Source organism: Zeugodacus cucurbitae, chromosome 4, assembly GCF_028554725.1.
Source record: "Zeugodacus cucurbitae isolate PBARC_wt_2022May chromosome 4, idZeuCucr1.2, whole genome shotgun sequence".
Lineage (NCBI taxonomy): Eukaryota > Metazoa > Arthropoda > Insecta > Diptera > Tephritidae > Zeugodacus > Zeugodacus cucurbitae.
Genome location: NC_071669.1, coordinates 51,013,713 through 51,038,026, shown reverse-complemented (window position 1 = coordinate 51,038,026; position 24,314 = coordinate 51,013,713). Strand labels below are relative to the sequence as shown.

General features: G+C 38.7%; 4 protein-coding genes across 4 annotated transcripts; 2 read left to right on the top strand and 2 right to left on the bottom strand.

Annotated features, from left to right (window-relative positions):
• Nucleotides 1–213: 213 nt before the first annotated feature.
• On the bottom strand, nt 214–3,442 carry LOC105210451 (chitooligosaccharidolytic beta-N-acetylglucosaminidase). The gene is made up of 3 exons (XM_054228819.1): nt 2,892–3,442; nt 2,177–2,817; nt 214–2,117 (listed from the first exon to the last, which is right to left on the bottom strand). Exons 1-3 carry the CDS (start codon nt 2,960–2,962, stop codon nt 1,009–1,011), a joined length of 1,821 nt encoding a protein of 606 aa, XP_054084794.1. The 5' UTR covers nt 2,963–3,442; the 3' UTR covers nt 214–1,008.
• Nucleotides 3,443–3,780: 338 nt separating this feature from the next.
• LOC105210452 (general transcription factor IIE subunit 2) lies at nt 3,781–5,175 on the bottom strand. Its single transcript, XM_011181430.3, has 6 exons — nt 4,977–5,175; nt 4,815–4,919; nt 4,595–4,757; nt 4,237–4,527; nt 4,089–4,176; nt 3,781–4,022 (listed from the first exon to the last, which is right to left on the bottom strand). The coding sequence occupies exons 1-6, from the start codon at nt 5,036–5,038 to the stop codon at nt 3,853–3,855; spliced, it is 879 nt and encodes a 292-aa protein (XP_011179732.2). The 5' UTR covers nt 5,039–5,175; the 3' UTR covers nt 3,781–3,852.
• Nucleotides 5,176–5,551: 376 nt separating this feature from the next.
• Or94a (odorant receptor 94a) lies at nt 5,552–10,043 on the top strand. Its single transcript, XM_011181431.3, has 6 exons — nt 5,552–8,317; nt 8,378–8,470; nt 8,536–8,641; nt 8,717–9,008; nt 9,080–9,284; nt 9,336–10,043. Exons 1-6 carry the CDS (start codon nt 8,015–8,017, stop codon nt 9,546–9,548), a joined length of 1,212 nt encoding a protein of 403 aa, XP_011179733.2. The 5' UTR covers nt 5,552–8,014; the 3' UTR covers nt 9,549–10,043.
• Nucleotides 10,044–14,190: 4,147 nt separating this feature from the next.
• On the top strand, nt 14,191–20,053 carry LOC114803747 (odorant receptor 85b-like). Its single transcript, XM_054229812.1, has 6 exons — nt 14,191–15,204; nt 15,269–15,361; nt 15,569–15,674; nt 17,056–17,353; nt 17,535–17,739; nt 17,825–20,053. Exons 1-6 carry the CDS (start codon nt 14,884–14,886, stop codon nt 18,035–18,037), a joined length of 1,236 nt encoding a protein of 411 aa, XP_054085787.1. The 5' UTR covers nt 14,191–14,883; the 3' UTR covers nt 18,038–20,053.
• The last annotated feature ends 4,261 nt before the right edge of the window (nt 20,054–24,314 follow it).

The window sequence follows — 24,314 nt, the reverse complement described above, 5'->3', positions numbered from 1 at the left end:
AATGTTGTGTTTAACCCCAAATATTCTCGCTTACCAATTCATGCCATATCAACTCTGTTCATTTTTTTTAACATTGGCAAAAACAAAATGTACTCACACCGGAAACAGACACTTATGTTTATACTTCCGTCAAGATATTGTCACTTCAACATCAATAATGATAGAATCTTCTATCTTCTTCTTCTATCATTCTTGCTTCAATATAAAATGTCGGTTTAACATTTATATGCAAAAAAAAGTATTTTTTATTATCAATTCCAAAGTACATATACATTTCAAGATATATTACAGTTACAAATACACAAAGTGTATTCAACAAAGTGAACCAGGTATATGACATATCACAATTTTTTACCCGAATGTGACATGTTTGTTGCCAATGATTTAACCCATACATTTATTCAAAAATTCAAATTTTGAAATTCAAAAGTAAACAAATTTCAAACCAAAAAAAAATATTTTTTAAATGAATAAAAGAAAATGCCGAATACTTTCTGCTTAGGCAAAACAACTCATGGAAGCAATTTACTAAGGTTTTGTGCTCCAACTGACAAATTGCAAACAATTTTATCAATATATATTATATTGTTAAAGTTAAAAAAGACGGGTTAATGTAAACAAATACATGTATTGTTTACTATTTTATTGTCAAAAGCGGGTATGCCAAATACTTAGTTCACTTTGTTGAATACACTTTGCAAATACACATAATAGGATTGTTTGTTATAGAATATTTAATGACATTCGGTGATAAAAGGCATAAACTATGTATTATATTTTAAAAAATTTACTAGAGAATGCATACAAAATAAATAATTGCTTATGAAACGGACGAATTTTCGCAGATTTTTTGTTCTTTGAACCTTTTAGATACTCTTTTATGCATGCGAAATGTTGACATTTCACCGAAATCACTCCGATTTGTTGTTGAATACGCTATACCGAAAAAACCTAATAACACTATGATCACGGTCACGCTCACAAGCGCGAAACCTATTGCTATCAGCTTTAAAATTTTTCATTGTACGCATTTACGGGACATTGGTTGTCGTTCTGCAAACACCACTCTGGTTGCATTGATTCCGCACCAATGCCGATTTCTGTCAACCGTTCGCGATGATACAACATACGCGCCTCTGCTGAACGCCACGTTTGCTTTGGATTCGACCACAAACGCTCCGCCAAAGCGCTGGCACGGGGCCAGAAACGTGAATCCAAAGTATATTCATCAATTTGTTCCGACCAAACAGCTGCTTCTGCGCCCATGACTTGAGACTTGTACTCGCCAGCAATGTTGTCCAAATTGTTGTCATACACTTTCTGCCAGCCAATGTAAGGTGAACACCAGTTATTGCCGTCAGTCACCCATCCCGGCCCGCCACAATCGAAATATAGCGCATCATAGTTTGATATTATAATGCGATAACCACGTTTTAAGATATCTTTAATTTTGCTGTCACTACCGGTTGTCCATATTTGTATGTTGTAGCGTTCTTTATCCAAGTACTCATCGATATATGGCACATCAGTGAGATGACTAGTCCACAGTGTAATGGTTGGTTGTTGTGAAGGTGCAACTGCATCGACGCGTTTTAGCGCCTCTGTTTGAAAATGTCCCCAAAGTCGTATAAAATCAGACTCGTTTAAGCCCCAACCCTTTTGTAGCATCCAGTCTTGTATGCGTTTACTACTATTCCAACAACTAACAGACACTTCATCGCCACCCATATGAAAAACGTCCGGATCGAAGAGTTCGAACATTTCGCGATAAATATCCTCCAATATGGGATACAAATTTTCAACGGTGGGATCGAATTGACCACACGGTGGCTCCACGCAGTAATTTTTCCATGGCTGCGCATTGAAACATGCAATCATATCCTTATGTTGCCAACCCTCACCAACATGCGCAGGTGCATCGAATTCAGGCATCACGCGTATGCCGCGCACACGGCCATATTCCACAATATCCGCAATATCTTCATGGCTGTAAACCTTACGCGGTGAATATGCGCCCAACTTATACAGATCAGGCTGTGATTTAACTTCAAATGGGAAGCTGTGCGAATCAGTAATGTGCCAGTGGAATGTGTTCAATTTCACCGTAGCCATGGCATCTGTACGTAAATTATTTAATTAGTATTGCTATGCATATTCGTTTATAGTAAATACTCACCCAGCGTTCGTTTGATTGACTTCACGCTGAAGTAATTACGCGATGTATCTAAAAGCAAACCGCGCCACTTGAAAGCTGGCTTATCGTCAATATCAGCACGAGCCAATATTTGCAATTCACGTCTAATATCATCGTATACAATTACTTGAGATAGTGTCTCTAGGCCGTGACGTGCGCCAAAGTAATTGCTTGCAGAAATTGTAGCCGTGGCAGCGCTATTATTACTTGAACTTATTTGTAGCGTATAGCTTTCGTCTGTGTCTAAAGTTAATTTGGGCACCACATCAGCCAGTGTTGATGGCAATTCCACGTTCACTATTAACTGACGTCCACCTTTCTTAAGTACATTCTTATTCGGTACGCTTGCGTAGAGCATTTGCATGAAACGTTCTTTGATTGCAACCCAAAGGTGTGCTTGTTTGCTTAAAGTGGGCACACTGAATTGAATGCTGTCGGGATCAATTGTTAACATGTAACTATCAAAATTGACAAGTCCACTTGGGCGTGGCCAAATTGTGCCGGGTACATTGTCGCCACAAAACAGACGGCACACTGGCAGACTTATGGCTTTCTGGAAGTTCTGCGCATCCAGCTCAACTTTGACACATCTGTTCTTCTGGCACTCGTAGCCGTATATAAGACTGGAATTAATTAGATTTATGTGACACTGTAAGTTGAGGACTGTAGAAATAAAGTGAGATCCTTTTACACTTACTCATCGCTGGATGAACAGGAGCGTTGCACACTCAAGGCGAGTACCACCAATAACGGTGTTAACACCTTCATATTCTATATGTTCACTTGATTAATTAATGCACTGTAAAAGCAGTCAACCTGGTCTCGCCGACGTTTACGCGTGAAATGACTACAAATGTGTAAGCCAATTTAAATGTGGCAATTGCTTGTAGCACTTTTAACAAACAACACAAAAAAATCGACCGAACAACATAACAAAGAAAACTAATATATTCACCCACACGTGTACAGTGCGCAGGGGCTGTGGTGAAACCACAACTAAAGCGATAACAAAGCACAATAGCTTGTCTGGCTGGTTTTTTTGCCATTGCAGTGCAGTCACACACGGCGATATTCGATTATTTCTTTTATTTTTGTTTATTTTTTCTTCTTCTGTGGTTAATGGTGTATAGCGCAGGCGCTTATCGGTTTTTTAGAATTATACTTTCATGACATACTATTATTTATTAGTACTGATTGATTTAAACCACAAAAGCCTGTGCAGATGTACATATGCATATACATGTAGGAAAGTGTTCATGAACCACCAACCGAAGGGATAACTAAGCAGCAATTAAATTAAAACAAAAAAAACGGTTATCTAAAAGAAAATATTATGAAGTCATTGAATAAATATACAAAGCAACTTGAAAGTGGCTTAACAAATTTTTTAGAAAGTGCTTATGTATTATGAGAAAGGGGAACTAATTCGCACGTTGCTCTTTATATTCTTAACCGCTTTTAATTAGTTTACGCTTATAGCCAGAACCGGTTTCATTTCACCAAATTGCCCCTTTAAAGTTTTTCATTCAGATTAGCATAACACGCAAAAGATCCACAATATTTAAGCAATAAGAATACATATACACTACGGTTATATTAAAGTATATTCAAATAAGTCCATTTACATTTACACAATAATTAAGCGCGAAATTCTTATTTTAAGTGGGATTAACTCCCTTTTGTGTTAATGTATTGTCTTCGTAAGTTTCCAAAACATCAGCCAAATGTTCATTGTCTCTTGGTTTCTTAAACTGGCGTTTCTTATTTGCAGCCTTTTTACGTTTTGGCACCGGTTTCTTTGGTCCATGATCTTGCATTGAACGTATACCTGCGCGAAAAATATCACATACATATTGAGAGTCTTTTCAAAAGTGGTTTGCTCAAGTAAAATCACCTTGTTTTTCCAGATATTCATCAATTTTCGCGTCATCCATGGCATCTACGGTCGCTGAGCGCCACAACTTTTGGAATTCATCATCCACCTGTAAGAAAATAACAATGAATGTATATAACCATTTGTTTTGGAATATTAATAAGTTTACCATAAAATTTGCAGTACGATCGTTGTAGAATAATATTTTCTTTTTGTCGATCGGTCGCACAATGAATATTATTTCCGAAGCACGATTTTTCAGCACTTTCTCACAGTGCGGTAAAGACTCTTGCACATCATCAAGTAGAATGCCACCCAAACCTTTCAAGTCATGTTGTTTAAGCAGCCTTAGCAGACTTTTGCCATCTTTAATTTTATATACGGGTTTGAAACTAAAACGTAGTCCATCCGGCGTTGCTTCAATTTTGGGATTATTGGTGAGCGCTTCAGAGGCTAACCACTAAAATACAAACGATAATACAAGCAATATAATAAGCTGCTGATATGTTTTCTACGCAAGTACATACATTTTTAACAGATTGCCCAATATCTAATTGATTTGTTTCGTCCAATATTTCATCAATGTTCAAAGGATGGTCATCGCCATCCTGGTGTCGAGTACGCATATGCTTTACAATCTTTGCTAATACACCAAATCGATATTGTGAGCTTCCTGACATTGTTTTGTATCTGTAAATATTTATATGTATGTTTATATGGAAACTAATTATTTATGCCACAATTTACGTGCTGGAGTCCAGTTTAGGCGCACTGGGTGGACGCATTTTTTTCTTGGCGTCATCTTTGGGCTGGCTGGGTGGTGGTGCCTCGGTTTTTGGCTTCTTCTCCACACTATTAGCGAAACAAAAATTAGTAAATTGTCATATGCTAGTAGAATGATAAACTTACGTGGGAGTCGCCATAGCCCTTTTTTTGAACGCTTCGCGTTCTCTCAAAAGAGCTGGATCCATAATTGAATATTATTTGATCTTTTTGAGCAATAAATTAATTATTATTTTTGTGGAGCCTGAAATATTTATTTCTTCTGTGGTTAAAAAGTTTGACTTAGCAGCTGATTTCTTCTTCTTTATTTTATTTGTTTTGATTCACAAAAACAATTGCAATTCTTCTTCTTTGCTTTCACCATTCACAATACAAAATGATGGGCACGTTCAAAAGACTGGTCCTTAGACTAAGGTAATTGATGTGGAAATATTAGATATAATAAACCGTTATCTCGATTTTTATTTCAATATTATTAATATTAGGTTTTATGAGGATGTGTAAAATATTTACTCCCTTAAAAGGCTCAGGCTGACATCATGGCTACACAATAGATGCGGATTGGACTTTTTGATCTCTACAACAAGGGTACCTCTTGACTGATTCAGGTAAACTTTTTGAAACACATTTTCAATGTGCTCAAGAGTAAATCGTCTCTCTTTTATTTCCCATAGATATTAGCATTTCATCACTTCACCAGAAGTAAATTAAAGTACCAATAGCTATGATAAAGAATAATAAAGCTTTCGCATCATATAGCTTCTTTACTGCTAGGAGCATAACTTTCTCTCCACAGCTAAATCTACAGTGACCATATTTACCAATTGGACGAAGGAGTACAGTCTAGACTTAAATGATTCTGACGTTTGCATTAAAATTCCAACTGGTACAAACCCAAACATTTGGGAGTTACTTTATTCTTTTACCTCCCACACAACCGCGATCCTTATCAAACTATAGAGCCGCAACAAGATCCTCATGTCGCTATTGGGCAGCAAATGGGGAAAATACAAAGAAACTTTGTTGGCAACTTACCAGGCTAACGGCCGGCCGGTTATAAACTACGTCACCCCAACATAGTCGCCTGGATGAAGTAGCACGTAGCTAGGGAAACTATAGACTTGTCGAAATACCAAACCGGACTTCGGACACGACAGACTTTCGACAAGCACTGAAAAACGTTGTCAGAGAAACTATTAACACCTTTATTGATTCCTTCTCCGTGAATGACGTACTTCGAGTAAAATCAGCACCAATTGCTGACACCGTGCTTGAGTTGCCACGCGCAACTTCGTTCTGTATACTGTAGTCGATTAAACTCCTAACTATTCAGACTGAATCCCGTCATAGACTACAAACCACCTCTTTTCATGTCCAATTAAACCCACTAAACTAACACGCCTTTTTGTCTTTGATCCGACCATGTCGAAACAGATCGTTTCCTGGGCCTCACGTTAGATGACTTTGATGGCAATTCACTTACTTATACAATGAAGGCAGGTAATCCGATTACTCTATACAATCCAATAAAAGGATGACCCTTACTTTTGTCAAAGTAGACTTCCGAACAACGAATTCAAGTTTTTACTAAGAGCGAAGAAAGAAAACATAAAATTTAGCGCTAATGAACTGATTGGATCTTGTCAATGTAGCTTTAGACCTGAGAGTTCAATAATTAAGCACATATGCGCTAGTTGCCACCTCGGTATGCACATCTTCGGCGAACCCAGTGAAGTGACTGGAATCGACATTAGCCGACTTAAAAACTTTATTATAGAGTTCAAGCACTACCAGAAGGGTCTTAGTGATCCGTTAGGAGTTTTGCGGATGTCACAAAGGACAGTCGAATCTGCCCACGTGAGATTTTCTGCAGCTGCAGAGATCTATCCTTTAACCTAACCTAACCACACATTCGCAAAGCGTCAATTTCGAGCTAAAATATGAAGGTAATAATAGATCGACTCCAACCAATACATTAAACAGCGCGACTTTCTGTCGTACGATTTCTTTAATTCTGGATGAATAATAGGTCAGTCATTAAAACATGATTACAACTAGATAAAGACTCGAATTAAGATAATTTCGCCAATTGGACCATATAGAACTCCGTTAATAAGTTTTTGGTACAGACTTTTTGTACTCGCGTGACTAGAGTGACCTAAAATGATGTAGACAATATATATCGACAAGTTAGTCTTATCAAATAACTGATCTGTATCGCATCAAAAAGAGCATGCAATTATCTTAACGAGCACCCCTCGTCTACAACTTTACCACACGATAGTGTAATTAAATAAATCGTGAACACCAATAATTGCTGCAATCTTATTCTATTAAGTAACTTTTAACTATAATATTTTCCCATTCGAGTGCCTCAGCTCGAAACTGCAATATTTAGAATGACGAAAACCGATATTGAAATTTTAATTAATCCTCGGCGGCACTTTATAATAGAAAATTTTAAACGATGAATAAATTGAGTCGTCACCTTTTCACACATTTCAAACGCTTGCCACCCCCAAAAAGCACACCTCATTTACACACTTCGGCTACTAGCCGGCGCTATTTACATATCAAATGACTAAATTCCTTTATTAGGTGCTAAATCGTGTGGCGCCCATAAGCAAATTGATAGTTTTAATACAATTAAATTGGGGAATATGCACAGCAAACGGGAATAATTGATGTGATAATCATAAGTGATTACTTAATGTCTTATTACATAGATAAATAATAGATAACTGGACATGTGGAAGTTTACTCAACCCAGAAGCATTTAAAACACAAAATAATGAAAAATTGAAATTCACTTTAAAAAGGAGGAAGTCGTTGAAAACAACTCCATTTGGGTATTAAAAATTCGGAAAGCTTTTAGGTCCTCGGCGTATTCGACAATTAAATCTTATTTTCACAATTCGTTTGACAGCAAGCTAGGCAATTCTATAACTCTAAAAAACAGCTCTAATACCGCGGAAGCGATCTACGAAAGTAGGGTTATGTTAATTTCTGAAGAGGGTATTTCTTGATATTATTCATATATAATATCTGACTAAATAAATAATGGAACACAAAGTGTAGACTAAATATAGTACTATATAAAACAGTGTGAACTTTGAATCATAAACATTTTCGTAAGCCTATTTAAGCTTTGAAAGCGCACCATAATGGATAAACTGGCAGTGCTATCCTCGCGCATATTTCCATCCGATCCGTCTAAAGGTAAAATCGGTTCAATAGAGTATAATGTGTGGTTAGCGCAGTTGTTCGGTGTGCCTGTGGTGGGTTTAAAGGCAGAGTCACCTTTATTGAGGATTGCGCTCGGAATATATGGCGTTTTGCTCACACTGTTGGTGACATTCATCTATACGGGTTTCGAGATTTACGATATGATTTTATGTTGGCCCAATTTGGACGATTTATCGCAGAATATTTGCTTGTCTTTAACCCACATCGCTGGAGTGCTGAAGGTAAACGGCGAAGAATCTCAATGTTAACACAAGCTTGGATGAATTAATGGAATTTTTTAGGTTATTAATATTTTATATCGCCTGGATGAAGTTGCGCATGTGGTGAGAAGAATTGAGTACTCTGCAAAGACTTATGTGATTTCTAAAAGACAGGTTAGTGCAGAGTAGTGTAAATGAAATTTCAAAAATTCATTTTGTATGATTAAATTACTTTACAGTTAGTGGCATTTTATCGTGGTGAATTTGAGAATAAAATACCGTTAACAATTTATGCCTCGCTGGTGGGTTTCACCGGCGTTCTTGGCATCATATATCTGTTCTACAGTAAGTTTTTGCTCCTAAAAAATTATGCCTTGGAAATTAAACGCTATTTTCGATAATCGATAATCCCACAAATAGATCCTATTGGCGTGGCGGGTCAAATATTCCCCTATCGCGTAAAGCTGCCCCATTGGATGCCTTTCGGCTTACAACTGGCTTATATGGGTATCAGTGTCTTAGTGTTTGCGCTACAAATCGTTTCCATCGACTATCTCAATGTGACAATGATCAATCAAATACGTTTTCAATTGAAAATTTTAAATTTGGCTTTTGAGGAGCTCAAGTTGGATTGCGGCAGTAAGAAGAAGGCACACATTAATCACGACAAACGCCTACAAACCATAGTTGAACATCATTGCCTGCTACGCGAGTGGGTCACTTTCATATTATTAAGTAGGCTTATTTAATTCAAATATTTTCATTTTTTTCCTAACCTCAAAGTCTGCGCATTAATGTGGAGGAAATATTCCGTATGCCGGTGCTCTTACAGTTTTTCACCTCACTCATCATATTCGCCATGACGGGCTTTCAGGCAATTGTCAAAACGGAGAATTCGAATGGTGCTGCGCTCATTTACTGTTATTGCGGCTGCATATTCTGCGAATTGTTCGTTTATTGTTGGTTTGGTCATGAGGTGTCGGAACAGGTGCGTTGGTTAATAAAAAAAAAAAAAATTTCTTTCATATTTTTTTTTCAGAGCAAGACCCTGACAACAAGCGGTTACAGCTCGCATTGGTTTGAGTTTGATCAGCGTTTTAAGAAATCACTTTTAATATTTATGTGTAATTCGCAAACACCATTTGTTTTTACAGCCGGTGGTTTTATGTCGCTTTCGCTACCCAGTTTTACTGGTATTTTGAGCAAATCTTATACTGTCATTGCACTGCTGCGACAAGTATATTCACGTTGATGTTCTTATATGGGACTCTATAGCTTACACCGAAGGCTTTCACGAAAAGCTCTCTGCTGTATTATGGAGTGCTGATTTAAAAAGAGCTTTAACAAAAAGCTTTCATGAAAAGCTATGCGATTGTATGATATATTTAATTATGAAGTGTTTATTTAGTACAGAAGCTTTACTAAAAGCTTTCACAATAATCTATGTGAATATATATTATTTTTTAGTATGGAATATTTATTTAATGAAAAAGCTTTGACAACAAGCTTTCACGAAAAGCTAATGAATTGAACGAAACAACTTTTATAAAAAACTTTCAATGGTATTATTTAGTGTTTACTTAACGAAAAAACTTAAAAAGAAAGCTTTCATAGAAAGCTATTTATATGTAGACGTCATTTATCATGATTTTGGACAGCCGGATTTACCGTTAAACAGCGCTAAACAAATAAATATAACTATATATTATTAGATTTGCTTGCTGGGAACTTTTAATAAAACATACGATTTTCATCATTTTTGTTGTCCCACATTTTTCATTTAAGGCTTACTGTGCGGAAAAATTGCCTATTCAAAGTAGGGCTTTGCGTTACTTATTTGTCTCCAAATCAGAAGATCCTCAAAAGCGCCATAAACTTTAGACCATTTGGAGCTTTTTCCCCACTAGAGTAGTCAGTTGTATGTATGTATGTGATTGGCGTTGCAACCGTTTAGCCGGTTATAGCCGAATCGACGATAGTGCGCCACCTGTCTCTCTCCTTCGCAGTTCGGCGCCAGTTGGAGATCCCAAGTGTAACCAGGTCACTCTCCACCTGGTCCCTCCAACGGAGTGGAGGCCTTCCCCTTCCTCGGCTTCCTCCGGCGGGTACTGCATCGAACACTTTCAGGGCTGGAGTGTTTTCGTCCATTCGGACAACATGACCTAGCCAGCGTAGCCGCTGTCTTTTTATTCGCTGAACTATGTCAATGTCGTCGTATAACTCGTACAGCTCATCGTTCCATCGTCTGCGGTATTCGCCGTTGCCAATGTTCTGAGGACCATAAATCTTGCGCAAAATTTTCCTCTCGAAAACTCCTAGTGTCGTCTCATCTGATGTTGACATCGTCCAAGCTTCTGCACCGTAAAGCAGGACGGGAATGATAAGCGACTTGTAGAGCTTGATTTTGGTTCGTCGAGAGAGGACTTTACTGTTCAATTGCCTACTCAGTCCAAAGTAGCACCTGTTGGCAAGAGTTATTCTGCGCTGGATTTCGAGGCTGACATTGTTCGTGTTGTTGATGCTGGTTCCCAGGTATACGAAATTATCTACGACCTCGAAGTTATGACTGTCAACAGTGACGTGGGAGCCAAGACGCGAATGCGCCGACTGTTTGTTTGATGACAGGAGATATTTCGTCTTGTCCTCATTCACCTCCAGACCCATTCGCTTCGCCTCCTTATCCATGCGGGAAAAAGCAGAACAAACGGCGCGGTTGTTGCTTCCGATGATATCAATATCATCGGCGTACGCCAGGAGCTGTACACTCTTGTAGAAGATTGTACCTTCTCGGTTTAGCTCTGCAGCTCTTATAATTTTTTCCAGCATCAGGTTAAAGAAGTCGCACGATATTGAGTCACCTTGTCTGAAACCTCGTTTGGTATCGAACGGCTCGGAGAGGTCCTTCCCAATCATGACGGAGCTTTTGGTGTTGCTCAACGTCAATTTACACAGCCGTATTAGTTTTGCGGGGATACCAAATTCAGACATCGCGGCGTAAAGGCAACTCCTTTTCGTGCTGTCGAAAGCAGCTTTAAAATCGACAAAAAGGTGGTGTGTGTCGATCCTCTTTTCTCGGGTCTTTTCCAAGATTTGGCGCATGGTGAATATCTGGTCAGTTGTCGATTTTCCAGGTCTAAAGCCACACTGATAAGGTCCAATCAGTTTGTTGACGGTGGGCTTTAGTCTTTCACACAATACGCTCGATAGAACCTTGTATGCGATATTTAGGAGGCTGATCCCACGGTAATTGGCGCAGATTGTGGGATCTCCCTTTTTATGGATTGGGCAGAGCACACTGAGATTCCAATCGTCAGGCATGCTTTCTTCCGACCATATTCTGCAAAGAAGCTGATGCATGCACCTTATCAGTTCTTCGCCGCCGTATTTGAATAGTTCTGCCGGTAATCTATCGGCCCCCGCTGCTTTGTTGTTCTTCAAGCGGGTAATTGCTATTCAAATTTCTTCATGGTCGGGTAATGGAACATCTGTTCCATCGTCATCGATTGGGGGATCGGGTTCGCCATCTCCTGGTGTTGTACTCTCACTGCCATTCAGCAGGTCGGAGAAGTGTTCCCTCCATAATCCCAGTATGCCCTGGACATCGGTTACCAGATTACCACCTTGGTCTCTACATGAGGATGCTCCGGTCTTGAAACCTTCGTTAAGTCGCTTCATTTTTTCATAAAATTTTCGCGCATTCCCTCTGTCTGCCAGCTTCTCAAGCTCTTCGTACTCACGCATTTCGGCCTCTTTCTTTTTTTGTCTGCAAATGCGTCTCGCTTCCCTTTCAGCTCTCGGTATCTATCCCATCCCGCACGTGTTGTGGTCGTTTGCAATGTTGCGAGGTAGGCAGTCTGTTTTCTCTCCGCTGCGAGACGGCACTCCTCATCGTACCAGCTTGTTTTTTGTCGTTGCCGAAAACCAATTGTTTCGGCTGCAGCGGTACGCAGTGAGTTTGAGATGCCGTTCCACAGTTCCCTTATACCGAGATGCTGATGAGTGCTCTCAGAGAGCAGGAGTGCAAGTCGAGTAGAGTATTTCGTGGCTGTCTGTTGCGATTGCAGCTTTTCGACGTCGAACCTTCCTTGTGTTTGTTGACGGGCATTCTTTGCTGCACAGAGGCGGGTGCGTATCTTCGCTGCGACCAGATAATGGTCCGAGTCTATATTTGGTCCTCGGAGCGTACGCACGTCTTAAACACAGGAGACATGTCTTCCGTCTATCACAACGTGATCGATTTGGTTTCGCGTGTTTCGATCAGGAGACAGCCAAGTAGCTTGATGTATTTTCTTATGCTGGAATCTGGTACTACAGACGACCATATTTCGGGCCCCAGCGAAGTCGATCAGCCTCAGGCCGTTAGGCGATGTTTCGTCATGGAGGCTGAATTTTCCGACTGTTGTGCCAAAGACACCTTCTTTACCCACCCTGGCGTTAAAATCACCAAGCACGACTTTTACATCGTGGCGGGGGCAGCGCTCATAGGTGCGTTCTAGGCGCTCATAGAAAGCATCTTTGGTCACATCGTCCTTCTCTTCCGTTGGGGCGTGGGCGCAAATCAGCGATATGTTGAAGAACCTCGCTTTGATGCGGATTGTGGCTAGACGTTCATCCACCGGGGTGAATGCCAGGACTCTGCGACGGAGTCTCTCTCCCACCACAAATCCAACACCAAATTTGCGCTCCTTTATATGGCCGCTGTAGTAGATGTCACAAGGACCCACCTTCTTCCGTCCTTGTCCCGTCCATCGCACTTCTTGGATGGCGGTGATGTCAGCCTTAAGTCGTATGAGGACATCAACCAGCTGGGCAGAGGCACCTTCCCAATTAAGGGTCCGGGCATTCCAGGTGCATGCCCTTATATCATTATCCTTAAAACGTTTGCAGGGGTCGTCATCAAAAGGGGGGTGTCTCATCCGAGGCTTTCGTAGATTTTTCATTGGGGGGTGTTTTTATGTGGTGGGTCCCAAACCCTACGCACAACCGCATAAGCGGGCTTCGCCTTCTCACTTTAGCTCGCCTTCAAACGGATGTCTGTTGGCTACCCAGAGGATACTTGGTCTAAAACCGGAAGTCGTGAGCTGCTTGAACCATGTGGAGAAGAATCGTTTCTGGCCACTCCCAAGTGAGTGACAATCAAAAACTTTCCTCACTTGCGTGAACTTCTACACATGATCCCATCCTCCATTGTATAGCAAAATTAAAAAACATCAATAATTGTGTTCCTTTTGTAGGCCTTCTGATATAATAACGAACGTACATATGTATATGGTTCCTTTCAAGTACTCACCGTCGGACGGTGTCTGAATTTTTAAAGCTCTCGGTTTTCTCGTATTTTTTTGTTGTTTTTTTTTTTAGTTAACGCACTCTATGCGATCCTACGCCTATATATGATTCTTCATCCATTTAATAATTTGCGACGTGTTATGTGATTGAAATGACATGCTGTTTGTGAAACTAATAAAGAAATCTTCAATACTTGTTTTCATATGAATAATTCTACTCACACTACCGGCTCTAAATGATAAGAATATAACAAAAAAACAAATTTGATACCACACAAATCGATTTTAATTTATTTATAGATACAGTCGGCACGTGTGAAATTAAAAATATCAAAGTGCATACAGTAGTAATTCGTTAAAGTGAAGCGATTCATTTGAAAGCTCCCAATATTCTCTAATGTTACACTAATCTATCTATGGAATGTATTTCGGATGATCCTTATATATATAAATATATATAAATTTGGCGTAGGGACCGCTTTAAGCGATTGAATCCACCGGAGCGCGCCAATCATTCCTCCTTTTTTGGCACCAACTGGAAACACCAAGTGAAGACAGGTCACATTCCACTTAGTCCTTCCAACGGAGTGGAGGTCGTCCTCTTCCACGGCTTCCTCCAGCGGGCACTGCATCGAACACTTTTAGAGATGAAGTGTTTTCGTCCATTCGGACAACAAAATTCCAGCGTAGCCGCTGTCTTTTTATTCGCTGGACTATGTCAATGTCGTCGTATAACTCGTACATCTCATCGACCCATCGTCTGCGGTATTCGCCGTTGCCAATGTTTGCCATAAATCTTGCGCAAAACCTTTCTCTCGAAAACCCCAAGAGTCGTCTTATCGGATGTTGTCATCTTCCAAGCTCAGCGCCATACATCAGGACCGGAATAATGAGCGACTCGTAGTTTTATTTTGGTTCGTCGAGAGACGAGAGAGACTTTGACCCTTGGACAGCAAAATTGTTGGGTATTCTACGGATGTAACGGGCAGCGACTTTGTCCAGTATGCAAACCTAAAAATTATCAAAAGAAATTTACTGACAATGACGTACTTCAAAAGAATACGTCAAAGATGCAACGTTTAAAGCGATTAATTCATTAACAGGACTGTCGAGACGTTTTGAACAACATCTGTTTTTAATTAATAAAGTTTACAAAGTGGCAAAACATTTTGACTAATTAACGCCTTCAAGCGCTAGCCATCAATTAACGTAAAAACTTGTCGATAACAAAGTAATTGCTATAAATAAATGCATACTTTAAGGCGCACAACCATTGCAGTGTGCGCTTCGAAAGTGTAAAGTATGGCTAGTCTTCGAGAACGTTTCAACCAAGTGAATCTGCGTGCGTTCCCCTCCGAGGCTGGCAAAGGCCAAATCGGTTCGATTGAATTCAATATTTGGCTATCACAAATGGTTGGTGTACCGTTACCGCCATCATTTGTGCCGCTACGCCGACGACCGCTTATCAATGGATTATTGCTGACCTATGGTTGTACTTTGACGTTCTTACATTTTTGCTACGTGCTTTTCGAATTCTATGATATGTACATCTATTGGTCGGATTTCTATGCGTTCACGCAAAATTTCTGCTTATCGATGTCGCATTTTTCGGGCGCTCTGAAGGTTCTTACGTTATGCTTGCATTTTTTGCTTTTGTTATTTGTATGAAGTGGTGCCGATTTTGCAGATTTCTAACCTGTTATTCCATTTGGGAACACTGCAGGGCGCTATTTTGAAGCTGAAGCACGTTACGAAGACGTACATTAAAACGGAAAAGCAGGTAAAATGGGAAACACTTTCCAAGTACTTTGGCATTCAGCGAGTTATTCAGCATTAATTTCCTTAAGCTGAATAAGTGCTGAAAGCCTGGTAAAGAGTCATATCTGGATCTCAAGAACTCGTTGTTATTATATTTGAACTAAGTGTAGAGTAATAATATTTATAAACAGATTTAAATAATTAAAAAAAAATTAATTTTTTATAAAAGCTCCAGATATTCGCCCGTGCGGAGTTGCAAAACAAGCTCTTCCTCATCATTTACGCCACAGTTGTTGGCTTCACCGGTTTTACGGCGATGATTATGCTTTTCATAGGTAAGAAAGTAAATTCTGCATTGTATTTAATGTCTTAAAGCAGTGTTGCCATCATATTTTTTCTCGGTAAATCCATTTCAGGCGTAGAAAAAATTTTGTTTCGTTCAAAAACCTTATTGGACAAAAGTACTTAAGCAAAAAATATTTTCGGAAGCTTTTACGGATATGCAACTTATTTTTATTTAAAACAAACGCACTCGCTCAATTTATTCAATATCAGCCTAAAGGTAGGCAATAAAAATGTTTTTAACTATTTATGTGATAAATTTACCACAATTTCTTCCAATAACAGTGAAAATTTCTCGCTTCCTCGCTGCCTGGATTTTCACATTTTCCAAACAAAATCCTCCCAACACTTTTTACATACTGCACGAGGGAGTCCCGACTTCGCCTAAGCTTTGAAATCGATATCGTCAGCATTTCGACTGCATACATTCCGAAATAAGTCAATGTTATACTAGAAAGTCTGCAATTCTTGACTACAGCTTTCAACTTTTTTCAATATTTTTTTTTAATGGGTCTCCTTTCAAAGAAAGTCGGAAGTACTCAGCAAGGATGACCACCAGTTAATAGACTTGGCTAAGATTATACCTAATTATTAGCAAAGTACATTTTAATTCAGTCACGTTACGAGGCGTTGGTTCTCTCTGACGCGACAGTTTAAGTCAGTAAGTACTCAATGGAGTAGTCCAGTCCCATTCTAAATGAGAACAAAGAACATGTCCATATTTTGTCTTGAAGAGATAAAGTAATGTGATCGACTCAATAATATTTTTTCTTGTGAAGGATCACCTGGAAATAATTGCCATTATATATGGTACTCGATTTCTTTTGCATGGCCACCACGGGCACGCTGAACCCAATTTTCGTGAGATACATATTGTCCAAGTCCATATCATCCAAAGAGAGCAAAAATATTCGGTTATCATTGAACGGTCAGACAGGACGATTCTGACGACCATAAATTGGACGTAGTGCTCTTAAGCTGATTCCGAATTTCGGTAGTAAATTTTAATAATTTCGACTTGCTGTTGGATCGTATATATTTCAATAATGAAATGGCAAACCTACTGAGGAGAAATGTCAAAAGAGCGGGAAAAAATATAATGTCGTTAGCTATCCCTATAGGTCTACTTCTGTAGCGTACCTTTTGAAAAACGCTTTACAACTAAAACTCATAGTAGGCCCTATACAATTTTGGTTTATTTCGGATTTTGTAGAAGTCTCAACTATCTAAATTTAACTTCTATGAAACTAACGAGTTTATTTTCTGAATTTAGCTTGAGATTGGTTTTATTTTTTTTATTTCGTTTTAAATCCACCTACAAGCTGGCAACACTGTACATATTTTCAGCTGCGATTGTTAACTGAAATGCTATATTTTCAGATCCCGATATGGCTGGTAAAATATTTCCATTTCGCATAACATTGCCTGCTTGGTTGCCCTTTTATATGCAGGTGGCTTATATAGGTGTTACGGATTTCATGTTCGCCGTGCAAATTGTCACGGTTGATTATCTAAATATAAGCATGATCAATTTACTACGCTGTCATTTGAATATCATCAAATCGACTTTTGATGAACTCATTTTGGATGAACAGAATGCGAGGAGGGATATGAAGCGTGATCCCAATGCACGAATGGCTGATATTGTGGAGCATCATTGCATTTTAAAATCGTGAGTAGTATGTGGGAGAAGAGTTAAGAGTTAAGAGCCTTTTCGCATACGTCACATTAGCGGGTGTTTCACTACATTCATTTGTGTTTTAAATCTCTCTCTCAGCTGTTTTTCTGCGCTCTATAAATTTACTATATATCTTCTTTTTCTTATTTCTTCTTCTGTCAACATCTTCTTTTAGCGTGCGTGACGACGTTGAATACATTTTTAATCTGGCTGTATTACTACAATTCTTCACTTCACTAATTGTCTCAGCTGTGACGGGCTTTCAGGCGACTATGCATTCCAGCAACTCCAACAGTATGATGATTATGTATTTTTATTGTTTCTGCATTTTTACCGAACTCTTCGGTTATTGTTGGTTTGGCCAAGAGGTTAATGAACAGGTCAGTTACTGGTATATCGTAATGTCAGTTCGGAGTACTGTCATTCTGTAGTGTCATTCATATTTTCATTCATTGCTTTGTGTAGAATAACACGCTCGCAGCACGTGGTTACGGTTCATCTTGGTATCATTTCGATCAACGATTTCGGAAGTCGCTCGCCATTTTTCTGCTAAACGCTCAACAGCCGTTTAATTTCACTGGCGGCGGATTTATTGACTTGTCATTGCCCAGTTTTACGAATGTAATGAGTAAAGCTTACAGCTTTATTGCTGTACTGCATCGAATGTACGGACGTTGAGTGGCTGATTTTATTGTGAAGAGGTCTAAAGCTTTAAATATGCCTTTAAGAAAGACAGAAGTTAATAAATAATAATTTAACAATTAAACAAATTCTATTTATTTTCTCAAAAAGTCGGTTGGAAGTACCGAGGACGCACTCAGAGTTATATACAGTTTACGATCAACGAATCGGGAACTTAATTTTTTTTACAACAACCTTAAACTACCGGATAATTGGTTGGAGAGGTTACTCAACTGACTAATTTAGTCTCATCATTATCCAGTAGTCTTTCTCGATTATTTGTAAAATCGGATGGAAGGTTTTGAGTGAATTTTGTGGTTGAATACGAGATCTATGAGAAATATACTGGCAAGTAGAATTAGACATCTATACATAAAAGTAGTTCCTATCAGATAAAGATAGTTAGATTACCGGCAGAACTAATCAAATACGGCGGCGAAGAACTGATAAGGTGCATGCATCAGCTTCTTTGCAGAATATGGTCGGAAGAAAGCATGCCTGACGATTGGAATCTCAGTGTGCTCTGCCCAATCCATAAAAAGGGAGATCCCACAATCTGCGCCAATTACCGTGGGATCAGCCTCCTAAATATCGCATACAAGGTTCTATCGAGCGTACTGTGTGAAAGACTAAAGCCCACCGTCAACAAACTGATTGGACCTTATCAGTGTGGCTTTAGACCTGGAAAATCGACAACTGACCAGATATTCACCATGCGCCAAATTTTGGAGAAGACCCGTGAAAAGAGGAACGACACACACCACCTTTTTGTCGATTTTAAAGCTGCTTTCCACAGCACGAAAAGGAGCTGCCTTTACGCCGCGATGTCTGAATTCGGTATCCCCGCAAAACTAATACGGCTATGTAAATTGACGTTGAGCAAAACCAAAAGCTCCGTCAGGATCGGGAAGGACCTCTCCGAGCCGTTCGATACCAAACGAGGTTTCAGACAAGGTGACTCACTATCGTGCGACTTCTTTAACCTGATGCTGGAAAAAATTATAAGAGCTGCAGAGCTAAACAGAGAAGGTACAATCTTCTACAAGAGTGTACAGCTCCTGGCGTACGCCGATGATATTGATATCATCGGAAGCAATAACCGCGCCATTTCTTCTGCTTTTTCCCGCATGGATAAGGAGGCGAAGCGAATGGGTCTGGAGGTGAATGAGGACAAGACGAAATATCTCCTGTCATCAAGCAAACAGTCGGCGCATTCGCGTCTTGGCTCCCACGTCACTGTTGACAGTCATAACTTCGAGGTCGTAGATAATTTCGTATACCTGGGAACCAGCATCAACAACACGAACAATGTCAGCCTCGAAATCCAGCGCAGAATAACTCTTGCCAACAGGTGCTACTTTGGACTGAGTAGGCAATTGAACAGTAAAGTCCTCTCTCGACGAACCAAAATCAAGCTCTACAAGTCGCTTATAATTCCCGTCCTGCTTTACGGTGCAGAAGCTTGGACGATGTTAACATCAGATGAGACGACACTAGGAGTTTCCGAGATGAAAATTTTGCGCAAGATTTATGGTCCTCAGAACATTGGCAACGGCGAATACCGCAGACGATGGAACGATGAGCTGTACGAGTTATACGACGACATTGACATAGTTCAGCGAATAAAAAGACAGCGGCTACGCTGGCTAGGTCATGTTGTCCGAATGGACGAAAACACTCCAGCCCTGAAAGTGTTCGATGCAGTACCCGTTGGAGGGACCAGGTGGAGAGCGACCTGGTTACACTGGGGTCTCCAACTGGCGCCGAACTGCGAAGGAGAGAGAGAGGTGGCGCACTATCGTCGATTCGGCTATAACCGGCTAAACGGTTGCAACGCCAATCACATACATAGATCAGATAAAGATGAATAAAAAGTTTGTCTTAAGCATGCTTTTCAGCATGAGAACGGTATTTTTATAAAATATTTAAAATTAATATAAATTTTGTCGAATTCTGAAATCTGTAGAAACAAGGTTAACGTCTACATAAATCGGAAGTAACCTTAAATTTAAATATGTATCTTTTTATTAAGCGACCTCGTATAAAAAGAGAAATGTGCAATGTTTGTGTAAAAATATTTATTCTTGATAATGACGACAGCTTTAATTTAATTGTTTATCGTACGTAGACATGTTAATTTTTTTTTGCAGGCGTACAGACAGATGAAGTAGAAATATAGCAGAGTTCATTGTAAGTCGTTGATTCATCTGGCGTTACGATAATTGCCTTATGCAAGAAGCCAATGTTCCGCATGGAAATTGACTGGTCTAGAACTGAATCGATTCTAGTGCATTCAGCGTCTATGGGAATATTAATAAATTTTGTAGGTCTTTCACCACTTTCTGGTATCTCACTTCATGTTAAAGTAAAAAAGAAGATTTCCACAAAGATTGATACCGTCTCACATATTTAGATTATAATTTTAATCAGCGTGAAATTTTGCCTTTAGATAAAATCCGAGCTATCGAGAACGAAACACAAATCTACACACTTCAATATTGCCTACAGGGTGTCTATAAGTAATTCCAAAAATGCATTCATCCAAAGAAAAAATGTTGTGTGTGACGCAAATAAAACCACTATCATTCAGCACATATAATTTAAATCCATGGCAGCGGCAGTGCTGAAGGCATTCATGACCACAGAACACATGGGATTGTTGTTTTATTGTAGGCTCCTAGATAATCTGCTTCATTTATTAAGAAAAATAATTATTAATGCGCGGGTTTTTTTATTTCTTACTTTGCTTTGTGAATGGTCCGTGACGAATTATATTTTTATATAATTTAAAATAAGATGATATTTTTATATTTACGCTGAGTAATAATAAGGTTATTTTCTCTCGTATGAGAGTTGTTGAGAATATTTCTAAAAATACTATATTCAAACAGATTCATATGCATAAGTGTGCCGAGGCATAAAAATATAAATGGTAATGAAAAACGAAGTGTGATTGACGTAAACTAATCGAAATCGCTCGGGATTTCCAATATTTCTTCAAAGAATGGATACATCTAAACATAGTAACAGCTAAGGTCTTACAGCCGGATGAAATGCTAAGTTCGGGTGCAAACGAAAATTTATTATTCTCGCAATTTATAGATGAAATTTTATTAAGATAACACAATTTGACCCATATAATCATCATCAATAGTGTATGAGGGCTGAGGTAATTCCTGAACCGATTTCACTCATTTTTACCACCAAGGTACTCTATACGCTCGCTTAATTTTAATATGACATATCACATATTAACCGATATATGCGGTATAAAGCACGCTGGAAGTTTGATAATCCGTATATAAGGTATATGGGAGTCAGGGGAAGTTATGACTCGATTTTAACCATTTTTGGTACAGAGACACACAATTATAAGAAAAAAATTCGGTGAAAAACTACACTTCACTGAGTTACACTTGTTCGATATCAGGGAGCTTGAAAAGTTATAGTCCGATCTCGAAAATTTTCCCACAAGTGATGTTAAAGCTCAGATACAGTATTTGTGGAAAATTTTATTCCGCCATCTTCATCCAAATGTATATGCTATAAAGTGAAGGAATCAAATGGAATTCGAAATTGAGTTATGTGGGAAGTAGGCGCGGTTATGAGCCGATTTCGCCGTCCGTATTCCGTCCGTTTCAACAGGGTGTTAAGAAAATATTATGTACTGAGTTTCATTAAAATCGGTCGAGTGGTTTCTGAGATATGGGTTTTGACCCATAAGTAGGCGAAGCCACGCCTTTTTTCAATTCTTTTAAAAACATCTTCTGCATCTTCCTTCTGCCATCTCTTCTGTAAAATTTTATGTTGCTGGTGTTTTTCCTTACTGAATTAAAGCATTTTTAGTAGTTTTCAACATAACCTTTGCATGGGAGGTAGGCGTGGTTATAATCCGATTTCCTCCTTTTTGTATTACTCAAGGATGTACCTAAAAGAAAAGTTTGGTTGATATAGCTCCAGTAGTTTACCAGATATGTACAAAAAACTTAGTAGGGGGCGGGGTCACGCCCACTTCCCCCAAAAAATTACATCCAAATATGCCCCTTCATAGTGCGATCCTTTGTACCAAATTTTACTTTCATACCTCTATTTATGGCTTTATTATGACACATTATAGGGTTTCGGCTTCCCCTGCACTTACTACTGGAATGTGCAGCGCTTCACAGAAGCAGGAGCAAAGTTTTAGGATATACCATACCAACAGAGTGGCGCATCGTCTCCCTTAGCCCTAATACTATTCTGGAATATTTCAGGGTACTGGGTCTTATAGAGTCGCTGTAGACTTGGAGAGGGTACAATAGACCACTGGTCGTGCTTCTTTCCTCAATATCGATATCTATCTATCTAGGCTATCTATCTATCTTTATCTTTCCTCAATATCAATATCTATATATCTATCTACGCTTGCGGCTTTCGCCATTTTGTGGGGGTGACATGATGCCAAGGAATATGTGTACCAAGTTTCATTAAAATATCTCCATTTTTACTCAAGTTATCGTTTGCAAAGACGGACGGACAGACATCCGGATTTTAGCTCGTCTCGTCACCCTGATCACTTTGTTATGCATAACCCTATATCTAACTCGTTTAGTTTTAGGTGTTATAAAGAACCGTTATGTAAACAAAACTATTATACTCTCTTAAGCATCTTCGTTGCGAGAGAGTATAAAAATAGCTTTGTATAAAATTTTAAACGTTATATCAAGTTATTCGATTTGGATGGACGTATTTCTATATGTGCTATATATTGTGTATTTTTTCGTGGTCTCGATTAAATATAATCAACACATTTTGTACATGAACAATTATTTTTTACAGTGTTATTTAAATACTTGTGGTCGAATATAATTAGTTCTCTCCAAAATGAATACCAATTTTCGGTCACAACTATGGGTGTCCCCAAAAACATATGTATACATATGGGAACTTAATGAGATACACTTTACAGATATGGATAAACGAATTTATGATTACTTATATGAAATATTTCACATTATTTATTTGGCAGCATAACTTTTTGTTTATACATAATATGTATGGTTTATTGTTGTTGATTTTTGTTTTTATACAAAATTGGTATGCATAAGTACTGAGAATTCCTTCTTTTTAAGTAAATTTCTTTTCAACATAAATTCTAAAATATATTCAATATTTTTGTTGTTGTTTTATTAAATTCTATAAATCGATTAAGATGCAAATAGCAAACGATTCTGTTGTTTATATAAATAGACACAAAAATTTTCCCATAGTTCCTAAATTTGTATATTAGCATAGTATAGTTAATGCTAGAAAAAAACCTAAATTAGAAAAGAGATAAGAATTTCGGACTAAAAGGTTCTCAAAGGTCGATATACATACATATGTAGAAAACTGGTTTTTTTAATACTCTATTAAGAAATGTTATTGCATTCCATTTCAGGTTTAGCTTGTGTCTTTATTAAGAATTAGCTATTAAAGACGACTTATGCTAAATTTACTTGCTCGGCGATATAAAATCTAAATAAAACAAACCCCCTTAAAGTCGATTTCAGACTAAGTTATTAAATGGATTTTAGCAAAGGTCAATTAATTTAAAGAGACATTTGATAATAACAAGGAAACAATATATGAAAATAATATGTTATTTAGAGTTAAAGATTCTGAAAATCTTTCACAGTATCACGATCTTTAGCGCTCTACGAGTTATTCTTCTTCTTGACTGGCGTAGATACCGCTTACGCGGTTATAGCCGAGTCCACAACAGCGCGCCACACATCTCTCCTTTTGGCAGTTTGGCGCCAATTGGTAATACCAAGTGAAGACAGGGCCTTCTCCACCTGGTCCTTCCATCGGAGTGGAGGTCTCCCTCTTCTTCGGCTTCCACCGTAGCCGCTGTCGTTTTATTCGCTGGACTATGTCTATGTCGTCGAACAACACATACAGCTCATTATTTCATCTTCTGCGGTATTCGCCGTTGCCAATGTTTAAGGGATCATACATCGTGTGACTTCTTTAACCTGATGCTGGAAATAGTTATTACACTAACCTTTTGTACGAACCTTTTTGACTACTCTTCTTATAACCAGTGTTTGAGATCACATGATAACGGAGAGACTTCGTTACTCACTTCACCAACACACTCGCTAATTAAGAAATATTAGTACGACAAAAACAAAAATGGACTTAAGTAGGTATCCGCCTACACATCTGCTAAGTTCTCTCTCTTAGTCATCTGTTAAGGCGAAATGTGGCCGTTTCCTTACAAAATATACCATTTTGAAACTTCATATACATA

Bases quoted from the DNA above. Each gene is read 5' to 3' on its own strand.
- LOC114803747 (XM_054229812.1), top strand. From the start codon at position 14,884: ATGGCTAGTCTTCGAGAACGTTTCAACCAAGTGAATCTGCGTGCGTTC. The intron at 15,362-15,568 runs GTAAAATGGGAA...TTTTTATAAAAG, and splicing joins ACATTAAAACGGAAAAGCAG to CTCCAGATATTCGCCCGTGC. The intron at 17,740-17,824 runs GTCAGTTACTGG...TGCTTTGTGTAG, and splicing joins GCCAAGAGGTTAATGAACAG to AATAACACGCTCGCAGCACG.
- LOC105210452 (XM_011181430.3), bottom strand. From the start codon at position 5,038: ATGGATCCAGCTCTTTTGAGAGAACGCGAAGCGTTCAAAAAAAGGGCT. The intron at 4,758-4,814 runs GTAAATTGTGGC...AAATATTTACAG, and splicing joins CCTAAACTGGACTCCAGCAC to ATACAAAACAATGTCAGGAA. The intron at 4,177-4,236 runs GTAAACTTATTA...ATTTTCTTACAG, and splicing joins ATCGTACTGCAAATTTTATG to GTGGATGATGAATTCCAAAA.
- LOC105210451 (XM_054228819.1), bottom strand. From the start codon at position 2,962: ATGAAGGTGTTAACACCGTTATTGGTGGTACTCGCCTTGAGTGTGCAA. The intron at 2,818-2,891 runs GTAAGTGTAAAA...AATTAATTCCAG, and splicing joins TCCTGTTCATCCAGCGATGA to TCTTATATACGGCTACGAGT. The intron at 2,118-2,176 runs GTGAGTATTTAC...ATTTACGTACAG, and splicing joins GTCAATCAAACGAACGCTGG to ATGCCATGGCTACGGTGAAA.
- Or94a (XM_011181431.3), top strand. From the start codon at position 8,015: ATGGATAAACTGGCAGTGCTATCCTCGCGCATATTTCCATCCGATCCG. The intron at 8,471-8,535 runs GTTAGTGCAGAG...ATTACTTTACAG, and splicing joins ATGTGATTTCTAAAAGACAG to TTAGTGGCATTTTATCGTGG. The intron at 8,642-8,716 runs GTAAGTTTTTGC...TCCCACAAATAG, and splicing joins CATCATATATCTGTTCTACA to ATCCTATTGGCGTGGCGGGT.